Genomic DNA, 13,449 nt, shown 5'->3' with positions numbered 1-13,449 from the left:
TGAGGAGTTAAAAGTAAAGAGTTAACACTGAGGAGTTAAAAGTAAAAAGTTAACACTATCAAATAGATTTGCTATACGTATTTTCAAATGTATGTTAGTATGAGTATATGCAGCAATTGCTTTTTAGCAATGTGTTATACTTTACCTTTAAGACACAATAAAATAGACAGATTAGTAAAACCATAAACCAAATACAAAACTGACAAAAGCATACAAATGAGAATATCTTCCCTGAAAACAATGTAAACATAAAACAATATCCATTCTGAACTATAGATTTTCAGAAACAGTCATAAGACTTCTTCTAAGATGACTGGCTAATTGAACCACTTAGCATCATTGCCTACCTACCCGCTCTTAACAAGGTATCTGGTTCTGGTAGTATTGGATCCAATCATAAGCCTTTGTCCTCACATTCAAGCAGGAGTTGAGAATTATATTAAGCATATACTGAGCAGCCTCTTTCTCTGTGGCTTGTGGAGTGAAACGCGTCCTCAGCTGGCGAATTGTTTGTCCTCGGAAACAGGGGAGGCCTGTGTCAAGCATCAGTGACACTAACGACACTATGGCTTCCCGATATGGTCTGAAGATGATGCAGCATGAAAAATAACACTTCTAAAGGTTCATGTCCTGAATGTCCTACTAAGTAAAGAGCTCATGAATCGGATCCTTTTAAGAAGCTCTGCAGCATTTAATGTTGATATTAGAGCAAACTTACATTCAAACAACAATACACAAAATGCTAGTTGTCACAGAACCTAACATTATGTGATAAAAAAAATGCAAAGTAAGAGCACAATACAAATGTAAAATGGTCAGTAATTGTTAATATTACAAATACCAAAAAACTGATACACCATCATTCCATTATTACACAATAAGTAGAAATACAAATATAGTACTATACAATTTTAATGCATTAGAATAATCAAAACATAAAGTAAACTTTTAAAACTGCATGGAAATGTTTCCTATGTTTGCTATGATTTATTACATCAATTATCCAGGAAAGGGTATGCTTCACTTTCATTCCTTCAACAATGATAAAATTTTTGCTGTTTGATTTTCTCCAAATATTCAAGCCTGCCAGTCTCTATAATATCTATTCTAAATAATGTAAGCTTGTATCATATCTCAACACTTTAACAAGTTAGTCAAATCTTAAAAGGAGTGTAATGTACTGTAATAGGGAACCTGGGAGCACTGAAAAAGAACAAAGTGGCAGTTCTAAGTAGCAACATGAGGTATTAAGCAGTTATGTATTCTGGCATGACAGCAAATGGGTGATGCATTAATGAAGCTATTTAGCATTAACCGTTTAAAATGATAAACATTATTTTCCTTATGAGATGATTACTGACAACATACAAGTACGAAAGCACTAGTACGCATATGGAATGAAAAAATAAAACCCCTAGGGTTCAAAATGATATTGTTAGTATACAATAAAGTTTTGTACATACTTACCTGGCAGATATATACGATTGATGGCCCTCCCAGCCTCCCCTCAGGAGACAGGTGGAAAAGAAAAATCTGACTGAAAAGGGGGGTTGGTTCTTACACCTGCCACCCAGCGGCGGGTAAGGTAGATCACCTGACCTACCTGTAGCGTGTGCCGCGAGTTTTGAATTTTCTGTCATGACGTCAGAGTCGTAAGCTATGTATATATCTGCCAGGTAAGTATGTACAAAACTTTATTGTATACTAACAATATCATTTTTGTACATGAACTTCCCTGCCAGATATATACATAGCTGATTGACACCCTTGGTGGAGGGAAAGAGACTTGTAAGTCCAGAGAAAAGGGGAAATAACATATGTTAAAGTAATAAATACCCTTGGTTCTTACCTGATTTAGGCAGAAGACTTCATAGTTACTGTCTACAAGTCTGCGTTGCCTGAAGAGTTACAGCGAGGGCGTGACCTACAGCTGAAAAACTCTTTGGGTCTACCAATGGGAACTGACTCCTCTTACTTGGCAGAATCCAGTTAGGGTCTAGTCAATGGGGATCAACCCACTTAAATGACAGAACCTGTCCACTACCCTTGCAAGGAGCTTCCAGCACAAAACGATCACCTAACCAAAATACAAATGTTAATACTACGAAAGAAGGAGATGCCTCCTGCATCCTCCTTCCCACAACCAAAAAACACAATACAAATACAATAAGGGAAAATATTTAAAAAGGATATGCTTCAGCTCCCTGCCCCAGCACTGAATCCGCCGATACGTACGGGCCTAACCCATTGCACTTCTCATACATAATTCTTACGTCTTTCAGGTAGTGGTTGGCAAAGACTGACTCACACCTCCAATAAGTCGCCTTCATGAGGTTTTGTAGGGACATGTGCCTTGACTTTAAGAAGTCTAAACTGATCTTGGTCACAAGATGCGTGAGCTTCTTTGATAAGGTTCCTTATAAAGAATGACAGGGCATTCTTTGATAAGGGCCTACTAGGATCTCTTACGGAACACCACAGGATGTCAGAGTTAGCCCCAAGTTGTATCTTCTTCTGGAGATAAAACTTTAAGCTCCTTACAGGGCAAAGGGACCTCTCCTCTTCTGATCCAACTAGAGAGGATAAGGGGTTTTCATTCTTGGCCAAGAAAGACGGGAGAAACGAACACACAGCTGAGTTTCCTTGGAACCCAACATCTCCTTCCAAAGCTTGCATTTCGGTTACTCTCTTAGCCGAAGCTAAAGCACAGAGAAACAAGGTCTTCATAGTAAGATCTCTGAAGGAAGCTGAATGGAGAGGTTCGAATCTAGCAGATCTTAAGAACGATAGCACTACATCCAGGTTCCAGCTTGGTGTTAAACAAGAGTTCCTTTTAGAAGTCTCAAACGACTTGATTAAGTCATGCAGATCCTTATCTTCGGAGATGTTTAATCCCCTGTGTCTGAACACAGAAGATAGCATACTCCTGTAGCCCTTAATGGTAGACTACCAAACCGCATTTTTCCCTCAGGAAAATAAGAAAATCTGCTATCTGGGTCACAGAGGTACTGGAGGAGGAAACGTTCTGATTCCTGCACCAACGTCGAAAAACATCCCACTTCGACTGGTAGACCCTGGAAGTGGAAGGTCTACGTGCATTGGCAATTGCTCTTGCAGACTTTGCCGAAAACCCCTTAGCTCTGACCAGACTCTTGATAGTATGAATCCAGTTAGACTGAGAGCGGGGAGGTTCTTGTGAAACCTGTCGAAGTGGGGCTGTTTGAGCAGATCGACTCTTAGTGGCAGAGATCTTGGAACATCTACCAACCATTCCAGTACCTCTGTGAACCAGTCCTGGGCAGGGCCAGAATGGAGCTATCAAGGTCATCCTTGCTCCTTCTGACGCTGAGAATTTCCTTAGAATCTCCCCTAGAATCTTGAAAGGAGGAAACGCATAAAGGTCTAGGTTGCTCCAGTCCAACAGGAACGCGTCTACCACTACTGCTTTCGGGTCTGAAATCGGTGAACAGTACAGGTCTATCCTCGCGTTCCTGGCAGTTGCGAAGAGGTCCAGATGAGGTCTGCCCCAGATCTTCCACAGTCCCTGGCATACATCCGAGTGAAGGGTCCATTCTGAGGGAAGGACTTGGTTTCTTCTGCTGAGCAGATCTGCTCTGACATTTCTTTCTCCCAGTACGAACCTGGTGAGGAGACTTATCTCCCTTTCCTCCGACCACAAGAGGAGCATTCTTGCTGTTTCGTACAGGGAGAATGAGTGAGTCCCCCCTTGTTTCTGAATGTAAGCCAGGGCTGTGGTGTTGTCCGAGTTGACCTGAAGTGAAGACTTCTGAACGAGAGGCTCGAACTCCTTGAGGGCTAACCAAATCGCCATGAGCTCTTTTTTGTTTATATGCCAGGACACCTGTTCCCCCATCCAGGTGCCTGACACTTCTCTGGATCCTAGAGTCGCTCCCCAACCTTTGTCCGATGCGTCTGCAAATAAGACTAGGTCGGGGTTCTTCAACCGTAAGGAAATGCCTTCCTTGAAAAGAAGAGGGTCTGCCCACCATCGGAGATCCTCTTTTATCTCGTTCGAGATTTTGAACACAAAATCTAGGTTCTGAGCACCCCGATTCCAGTTCCGATTCAGGAAGAACTGTAGGGGTCAGAGGTGCAACCTCCCTAGAGAAACGAATTGCTCCAGCGAGGAGAGTGTCCCCAACAGACTCATCCACTCCCTCGCTGTGCATACATCTTTCTCTAGAAAGGCTGCGACCTTCTCTGCAGCAAACGGTTTGATCCTTTCCTCGGGATGGAAAAGCCCGAAAAACCTGAGAAACCATCCGAATCCCCAGATAAATACGATCTTGGCTGGGGATTAGCTGTGATTTCTCGAAGTTCATCAGTAAACCCAGAGAACTCGCTAAGGTCAGAGTGATGTGAAGGTCCTCCAGACATTTTTGCTTCGATTTGGCCCTGATCAGCCAATCGTCCAAGTAAAAGGGCACCCTCACTCCTTCGAGATGAAGCCATTGGGCTACGTTCTTCATCAGCCCTGTAAAGACTTGAGGGGCTGTGGAGAGGCCGAAGCACAAAGCCCTGAACTGAAACACTTTCCCTTTCCACATGAATCTCAGGAACTTGCGCGAAGAAGGATGGATTGGCACATGAAAATAAGCATCCTGAAGGTCTAGTGACACCATCCAGTCCCCTGGACGAAGGGCGGCTAAAACTGAGGATGTCGTCTCCATCGTAAACCTTCTCTTCTTCACAAAGACATTCAGGGCGCTTACGTCCAGAACCGGTCTCCATCCTCCTGAGTTCTTGGGCACAAGAAAAAGACGGTTGTAGAAACCCGTGGAATGAGGGTCCTGCACCATCTCTATCGCTTGCTTCTCCAGCATCAGCTCTACTGCTAGAGCAAGGGCCTGATTCATGTGAGGGTCTTTGTACCTGGCCACTAACTCCCTTGGTGTGGTGGTCAAAGGTGGTCTCGTCACGAAGGGAATGAGGTATCCTTTTTTGATTATAGAGAGGGACCAGTTGTCCGCCCCCTTCTGTGCCCAGACGTCTGCAAAACTCAGCAGTCTGGCACCTACTGCAGTCTGGAGGACACTCATACTATTTCTTCGCTCTGATAGAACGGGAGAAGGTCCTTCCTCTTCTAGGAGGTCTTGTTCCTCTGGAGGAAGAAGCGCGGGAAGAAAGGCCTCCTCGAAAGGGCTCTTGCTTGATCGACGTCTCCTTCTTCGCCTTAGGTTGAAAAGAAGCCTTAGGAATTCTCGCTGAGCGAGCCAACATATCTTGCGTCGCTTTAGCAGAAAGAGCGTTGGAAATGTCATTAATGATCTTCTTGGGGAAGCGACGATCTCTGCGCGTGCGACACCGCTTTGGTTAAAAAGGAGCAGAAAACTGCCCTCTTCTTAACAACTGCCCCGAAAAGCGAAGCTATCTCTCCAGAACCGTCTCTCACTGCCTTGTCCATGCAAGACAATACTGAATGTAAATCCTCTGGAGATAAAGAGTCTTGATCCCTCGTCTTCTTAGCTAAGACTCCTAGGGTCCAGTCGAGGAAGTTAAACACTTCCAGCACCCGGAACATTCCCTTCAGAAGGTGGTCGAGTTCGCTAATTCCCCACGTCGTCTTAGCTGAATTAAGCGCTGAACGACGCGCGGAATCCACCAACGAAGAGAAGTCCGCGTCTGCAGAAGCTGGAAGAGTCAAACCCAAAGGTTCCCCCGACTCGTACCAGAATCCCATCTTTCCGGTAAGTTTGGAAGGTGGGAAGGAAAAAACTGTCTTCCCCTTCTCCTCCTTGGAGACCAACCAATCGTCGAAGCTCTTGAGCGCTTTCTTCATTGACACCTTAGGTTTCATCCTCACCACCGACGACGTCTTCGAAGTTTTAGCTGTAGAAAATAAGGAAGGGGGAGAAGGAGGTGCAACCGCCGAAAGAGACTCTCCAAATTCTTGTAAGAGGAGTTCCGTCAATCTCTTGTAACAGGAACCTGAAGAATCCTTCGGAAGATCTTCCTCGGAAGCACCATGTCCTTCTTCCGAAGAAAGACGTTTGGATGATCGGCTGCCTATAGGAGAGCTTTTCCTAGGAGAGCGCCTACCTGTAGAGCTCCTACTGGGAGAGCGCCTGCTGGGAGAGCGCCTGTTGGGAGAGCGCTTGCTGGGAGAGCGCCTGCCGGGCAAGCGCCTGCTGGGAGAGCGCCTGCTGGGAGAGCGCCTGCTGGGAGAGCGCCAGCTGGGAGAGCGCCTGTAGGGAGAGCGCCTGTAGGGAAAATAGCTCCTAACAAACAGAGCGCCTTGTAAGGGGAAGGCTCGTCCTGTCCAAGTCCTTGTCAGAGACAACTGAAGGGCTCCTAGTATGAGGAGAGCGCCTATCAGGAATCTTACGCCTGCTAGGCTCTAGGCGCCTGTCAAGTTCTAAGTGCTTGTCAGGCCCTTGGTGCTTGTCCAATCCAACTCGCTTGTCAGGCTCTTGGCGCCTGTCACAAAGCGAAAAGTCTTCCGAAGAAGAACGTCTATCATACGCAAAGCGTTTGCGAGATACTGAGTGCCTATCTGAACGAGTGCGCTCGCAAGAAGGCGATAGTCTAATCTGTCTCTTCCTAGGCTCTTTGCACTTACTATCTTCTCTGATTTTGACAGATGGCGAACGAATCTCAGGCGAAGAAACAAAATCCGGAGAAAAACGCCTACTAGTCTCCGTGCGCCTACACAGAGGAGAGCGGTTTCCAGGTGAAGAGCGCCTACTGCGATCTTGGACGGGACGAGAATCCTTGTTCTTGTCAAACTCTTGACGTTTACAAGAAGAGGAGCGAGTCTTCGGAGAGCGATGTCTATCCTCCCTAAAACTAGGAGAGCGGTGTTCAGGAGAAGAACGCCTGTCAAGATCCTTACGTCTGCTATCGTGAAAGGAGCGCCTGCTCAGAGAGCGACTGAGTCTCTCTTTAATGAAAGAGGCTCTGCTGCAAGGCTCTTGCACTTTTTCTGCATTAGGCGAAAAATCCGCAGAATCCTTCTTTGACTTCTTCACCGGTAGAGAGATGTCCTTCCGACGGTGAGAACTTCCCGCTAAAGAGTTGGCTAACGCAGAAATCTGCGCCTGTAGGCCGGCCAAGATGCGCGCTGGCAATCTCTCAAACTCTTCAATAGGAGTAGCAGCCCGAGCGCGGAAAGGAGAAGAGGATCCTTGAGATCTCCTGGCTCTCTTACGCTCGATCTCTGGTTCTTCTGAGAAGGATTCGGGGCTGGAAGGAAGGGCGCAAGGCTCCTTCCAAGCTCTCTTGAGAGGGCGAGATGACTCCGAAGCGCTCCATCTACGCTTAGGAGAAGGCGACGAAGAAGACGAGAAGCACTGTCTCACACTTCCTTCTTGGCTCTATCCAAGGCAGCCTGGGAGCGAGCAACAGGATCTGCCGAGGGGACGCCTGACCGGTGGGGGTTCTCCCTAACCTTCCTGCGGCTTTCGACTTTCCTCCTCCACTGGGTCTGGGAGTCTGGAAGAGGTCTAGGCCTAGAAGCGTTAGTGAGCCGGTCAGACGCACCCTCCACTGCACTAGGGGCACTGCACTTATCACTTTCACTGTCACTCTTACCTTTATAAGAGCGTACTTTGCTCTCGTTACTCCTTACTGCGTTCTCTGAACACGAATCTTCGGGTTCAAAGCTAGGAGCAGGGGCTGAAACAGGAGAAGGAACTACGTCTACTGTCGGGTTCTCAACACCCAGTTCGCTAACAAGAGACCTACTTGAACTCCTGGAAGAAGCCTTACGCGCTCTATCCTTCTCTAGCTTCCTTAAGTAGGAAGAAAGAGACTTCCATCCGTCCTCATCCAACCTTTCACACTCTTGACAAGGGTTAACGAAAGAACATTCATTCCCCCTACAGTTCATACACACACTGTGAGGGTCTAAAGATGCTTTAGGAGGCCTCACCTTACATTCACTCTTCGAACAAACTCTAAACATAGAAGATTTCTTAAGTTCAGAATCAGCCATTATGAGAAATAAACAAAGAACAATCCAAAAAACGATCCAAAATAGCATATGCCAAGCCAACGAACAAAGGGTACATCACCAAATTAGTCAATCCAAGAATCGTCGGCGACGAGAATAAATCCACTATCGAGAGGACTTAACAACAGGTGCTGTTAAGCCGGCGACAGAGAAAAATCTGACTGAAAAGAGGGGTTGGTTCTTACACCTGCCACCCAGCGGCGGGTAAGGTAGGTCACCTGACCTACCTGTAGCGTGTGCCGCGAGTTTTGAATTTTCTGTCGTGACGTCAGAGTCGTAAGCTGTATATATCTGGCAGGGAAGTTCATGTACAAAAACATGTTTTAATATAAAAACAAGATAATAACAGAGTGTATGAAAGAATAATTGGGAAGTTCTTCAAATCATTAGATGAAAGGTTGAATAAATGCCTGATTTTACACTCGATAAGGAATACTGCTCTTGAAAAATTCAAGAAAGGTAGGGTTTACTCCCAATTGTATCTAAATTAAACATGCCATCATTCCAAACAAAAATCTAGGATGCTTTTATTTAAAAAAAAAAATTACTTGTTGAAGCATACTCTATCTGGATATTATTAATTTTGTGGAGTAACTTAACAAGATCAGTTACTCAACAAGATTAGTGTGTTGCAGTTACAGACTTATGTGTCTTATCAGACAAACCTGTTTTTTGATAAGAGGGGAAAAGTGAAGTAAAGTTAAAGAAGTTGGACAGCTGCATAAGAAGAAACTGAAGGGAATGGATGAAAAGTAAAAGATAAAAAGCAATGCAGCTGAAAGACAGTGCAAAAAATCTTGAGTACCCTCTAAAGTGAACTCTGCAAAGCCCACTGTAAGCAGTACCTCAATACATAGTCTATCTAGATATGTAGTGGTCTTCTTACTATAAAATTTTTACACACAGAAAGATATCCAAGCAAAATTACAATGTCAAAGCAGGCAAGACCAGTATTCATTAAAAGTTTGATTTTCAAAGCAACACTCACCTTACAGCCAAATATCCCTTGATGCAGAGTTCAACAAACCACCTGAATGGGGCTGCTTCAACCTTTCCGCCCATAATCATGACCATCTCCTGAGTCAGCTTGATATCAGGTTCAAAGCCAAGATTCCCACCAGGTGAACTCTCAAACATGAATCCAAAGTCTAGGAGGAAATTTTGGTCATGTTCAAATTAATAACACAATCTGTCTGATGAACAGTTCTTTAACAATACTGTATGGGGTAAAATTTATATCTATAAAATTTACATTTCTTGAAACCTTTAACATACATATGTTATTGTTATTATTATTATTATTATTATATTACATATAAATACAGTGGTCCCCCGTATTCGCAGAGGATGCGTACCAGACGGCCTGTGAATAGTTAGAACCCGCGAATAGTTGGAACCCCTATAAAAATGTTTAAAACTTACTAGTATTTTGTAAGTTAAAACTCAAGAAAAACCCACTAAAAATTTTTATACCTGTTTTTTTTAATAGTTTTATCACAAAAAGTTAATTTTATGATGAAATTGATACCAAAATCCAGGAATTTGTGGATACTTCTCATAGAAAAATACCGCGAATGGGCGAATTTTCCGCGAATAAAGCAGGGAAATGTTCCCGAGAGAAATCCGCAAATCCAGAGAACACGAATACGGGGGTCCACTGTACTTGACAAGGATTCTTGTCCCAGTTGATATCAAATCACACATATTAAATGGTATATGAGTTTTCTATTACCTTCTTGCTAAATATGACAATTTGTCGAAAATTGCATTTTTCCTAACTATACAAACCTGAGGTCCTTTACATATAGTCCCTCCTCATGCCACCCCTCACTCTGCGTATTTTGCATGGGCCAAAAGCAAAAGTGATTTGTTTACTGTCGGACAAGCAGTTAACTACCGTTCTCCCCTTGTTCGAAGCTTACGACCGTTCCAGCTGCCGCTAGCTACTTCCTATTGTTAAAGGACCTCAGGTTTGTATAGTTAGGAAAAATGCAATTTTCGACAAATTGTCATTTGTTCCTATACGTAATACAAACCATCGGTCCTTTAACAATAGGAAGACTCACTTCTTGGTGGGAGGAATCTGAGTCTTTTGATGAACAGACTGGTGTTCGTCCATCCCTGGAATGCCTCCCTGGTCGTAAGAGCGAGGGAGGGATCCAAGCCTCTGTCCGATTGATCGGGGTGTGCACCGCAGGATCAATGGTCAGACCTCTGGGCCGAGTACTAAGAGAGAGGCAAGCGTATCTCTTCGTACCAGCAAGCAAGAACTTGTTCCTGTTTGCAAGAGGCAACATAAAGTATGGGTTTGTCTCAAGCTGGCATCCACTTCCTCCCCCTTGTTGGAGGAAGTGGTGGATATACGCTCCTATCCCTAGTGAAAGGGATAGGATGGGGCTCTGTTGAGTAGCTCACCTGCATCTTGTCCTTATCCAGCAGGGTGACGACCGTGTCCCTCTACCCACAGATAGAGGGGAAACGAAAAAAAAGAAAGTAGGAAAGAGGAGCCAGTCACACTCTCATTCACTCATCCATTCTTACGGTCACACCAGGACTCGATGCTGTTCAGCCTGCGAGGGTCTGGGTTCGCTACACAACGTGTTGAGCAGCCACCACAGGTCCCAAGGAAAAAGATCCAAGGACCTGTGGGCAATATCCCGAAGGTAGAAGGAGGTGCATGTGGTCTGGTTGGACCAGACCCCTGCCTTCAGTACCTGCGCCACGGAGAAGTTCTTGCGGACAAAGCAGCATCTCCTTCGCATCGAAGGCGGTGAAGTCCATTAGGGAGGGGATTGTGAACGACTCGAACCGATCGTCAGGGACCGAAGGGTTCTGAGTCTTCACTACGAAGTTCGGTACGAAATCGAGCGTCACGGATCCCCATCCCCTGGATGCTTGACTTCGCAGGAGAAGTCATGCAGTTCCCTCAGAGGAAAAGAAGGGAATAGTCGCATGACCTATCCCTCTTCTCGACTTCGGTGATGTCCAGTACCCATACTGGTCTGTCCGTCTGCCACGAAGAGTCTCGCATCCTCCTATCCCCATGCAGCGAAGTTCTCGGTAGTGGATAGGACACCGACACTCCATGGTGGGTATCGATGGTATGGGTACTGTGACAAGCTATTAAGACGAAGTAATGATTGCTCTGTAACAACCGAACTAAGTCCACAGCGTAGTTCGTAACTGATTTGGGCGCTCTGACAGCTGCCGACTGACTGGTTCGGTATCGGAAGTGAGGCAAGTTGTCCAAGCATCCGAGTAAGTCACGTGACCTTCGCCTTTAAAAGGGTTATGCCGAGAGACCAAACAAATAATGTATTTGTTTGTCACCAATGCCGGACGGCGAGGTGATGATTCTCTTAAGGCATGTGCCCAACAGGCGAAAGTCAATTGCCTTCTAGAGACCGAGGTCCCTGAAGGCAAGACATTCTCATAGTTGTTGAATCTCAGCTAAGGAGAAACAACACTATGTGCCGTTGAAGACGAAGGTAGACATTGAATGCAACCTACGTCTTCACAGACGAATCGGGAGAAGGATTCTCAAGATTCATAACCTGTGCTTACAAATGACTGAAAACGCTAACCGCTATTACATTGCTGTCCGGTGAGAAGTCGTAGTTGCAATGAAAGCGGGGCGTTCTTCAGTAATGAAAACACAGGGGAGAGCCGCCTGAAGAACTGCTTCTCATGGGCTGAACATTTGGAAGTAGAGCTGTCAGGTCGGAGAGTAGGCGATGTCTTCTGACATATCTGTTAATTTGGGGTGAACAATGAACAATTGTACACCTACGAATACAAGATATTTTGAAGACAAACTCAGATGTCTGCAAAATAATTCGCATTATCGCAGTGCGATGCAGCGGGAAACTAGTACAGACTTCTGTTACCGTGCGGTAAACAGAAAGATGAAAGAGTCCAAGAGATATCTCTGTTGAAAATTCTCGCAATGTCGAAGGCGATGGAATAGAGCGTCACGGCAGTAGATGGTCCTTCATTATTGCGAGAATCCCCGTTAATCAGAGACCTAAGTCCATGATTGTTGGGCAGAGATACGGTTCGGTAGTCAATCAAAGCAGGGGGGAGAGAGACATGAATGACCGTGCATCTCGGAGGCCCAGCTGATACTGAGCTGCTATCAGGCAGTTCAATACGCAGTAGCTGAGCCTGAGCTCTCGCTGACTCGTCATCCTGAGTTGCCAGGTAATCCATTATTCCACGAAGGAATGCGTTCGGCTAGAACCACCGAGCATAAAAGATATGCTCAAGCAATTATATTTAGGCGAAACGAATTTCGGTAAATATAAAAGTGAAATGGTGTTGTCGTGACAAAACCATAAGTATATAAAATTGAAACTGGAAACTCCTGGGAGGTTGCAGGCAACCCCGAGTTGCAGTTCAATTAGAATACTCCTCATCTAAGTCGCAATCCGTAGAGTAACTTGGATATGCGCCTACCCCTCGGACAATTCAACTGCTTAGCAGAATCATGTCGCGAGGTTAATATACGTAGTATATTTGTAGGATTCTGAACAACGATCTCCATCCTAAATTCTTTTCCTTCAAGAAAACAAAATAAGGATTGGAGATCGACCACCTTCGATCTCTATCAAAGAGAGTGAAGGAGAAGTCTTCCTCGAAGGAAAGTTTCAATGGTGAACAGAATACCGAAGACGATAGTTCAAGCCAAACTGGATGTTCCCGTCCGTTCTTCTCTATTCCAGGTTGGTCGCCTACTGTGAGATACTCTTCTTCAGCAGCATTCTTCTTCCCAATGCTAGACATTCCAGGAATTCGAGCATAGGCGAGGTTCCCGATTATCGTGTAACAATTATCGGGGATTCTCGTCTCGCTCACTTTGGACCGTGGTCTCGCCTAAGTGTTTGGAGATCGTAAAAAACTCGAACACTCTAAATGCGCTAGAAATTCCGTAGAATTCTAAGCATTCTGTGAAACCCCCACCGAATTCGTCAAACGATATCAGCTGGTGGTCCTCTCGATTCCCGTAGAAATCGAGGATGGGGCAGGATCCCTCCTCAACGACCGGGACTTACGTCAGGTAGGACCCGAAGGTCCCCCCGGTAGCGCAGTCCCCAACGTGGGATCCTACAGAGAAATCTCTGTAGGATCCCTCCCATTTCCCTCGTAGCCGTAAGGAAAGAGGGAATGGGGGAGGAATTGGATACTCGCTCGCCTTCCCAGTGGAACTAGCAGTTGGAGAAGAGTAGGAGCAGCCATCGCCTTGCGGCGATGGCCTCTCAGAGTCTGGGAAAACGTATCGTCAGGAGAAAACGTTTTCCCGAGGAGGGTTACGAACTCTCACTGTAGGTAAGGGTCTGCCGCCACTGTGAACGTCGCCTGGGTGGGGCTGATCGACACCTGACAGGAGAGAGCCGATACCGTCCTCCGACTCATTCCAGTCCTCGTCGAGGTCGAAACCTCTCAGGAGGACCGAAGGAGTATTTAAATACGGTGTCCGA

At 45.5% G+C, this 13,449-nt stretch overlaps 1 protein-coding gene across 5 annotated transcripts in view; it reads right to left on the bottom strand.

Moving 5' to 3' along the window:
* The window catches only part of LOC135205641 (phosphatidylinositol 4-kinase alpha-like), a 259,138-nt gene that overhangs the window by 6,547 nt on the left and 239,142 nt on the right, over positions 1 to 13,449 (bottom strand). For 4 of the 5 annotated variants that reach the window (XM_064236453.1, XM_064236456.1, XM_064236455.1 and 1 more), the window contains 2 exons: positions 8,961 to 9,120; positions 352 to 583 (listed from right to left, as the gene is read on the bottom strand). In XM_064236453.1, the coding sequence (XP_064092523.1) occupies positions 358 to 583; positions 8,961 to 9,120 (386 nt within the window). In that variant the 3' untranslated portion in view covers positions 352 to 357. The remainder of the gene's footprint in view (positions 1 to 351; positions 584 to 8,960; positions 9,121 to 13,449) is intronic. The other variant, XM_064236454.1, reaches the window with a different exon arrangement.

The sequence above is a fragment of the Macrobrachium nipponense genome, chromosome 24 (genome assembly GCF_015104395.2).
Source record: "Macrobrachium nipponense isolate FS-2020 chromosome 24, ASM1510439v2, whole genome shotgun sequence".
Taxonomy (NCBI): domain Eukaryota; kingdom Metazoa; phylum Arthropoda; class Malacostraca; order Decapoda; family Palaemonidae; genus Macrobrachium; species Macrobrachium nipponense.
The sequence above is the reverse complement of the archived record's forward strand: the minus strand, read 5'-3'. Positions and strand labels throughout refer to the sequence as shown.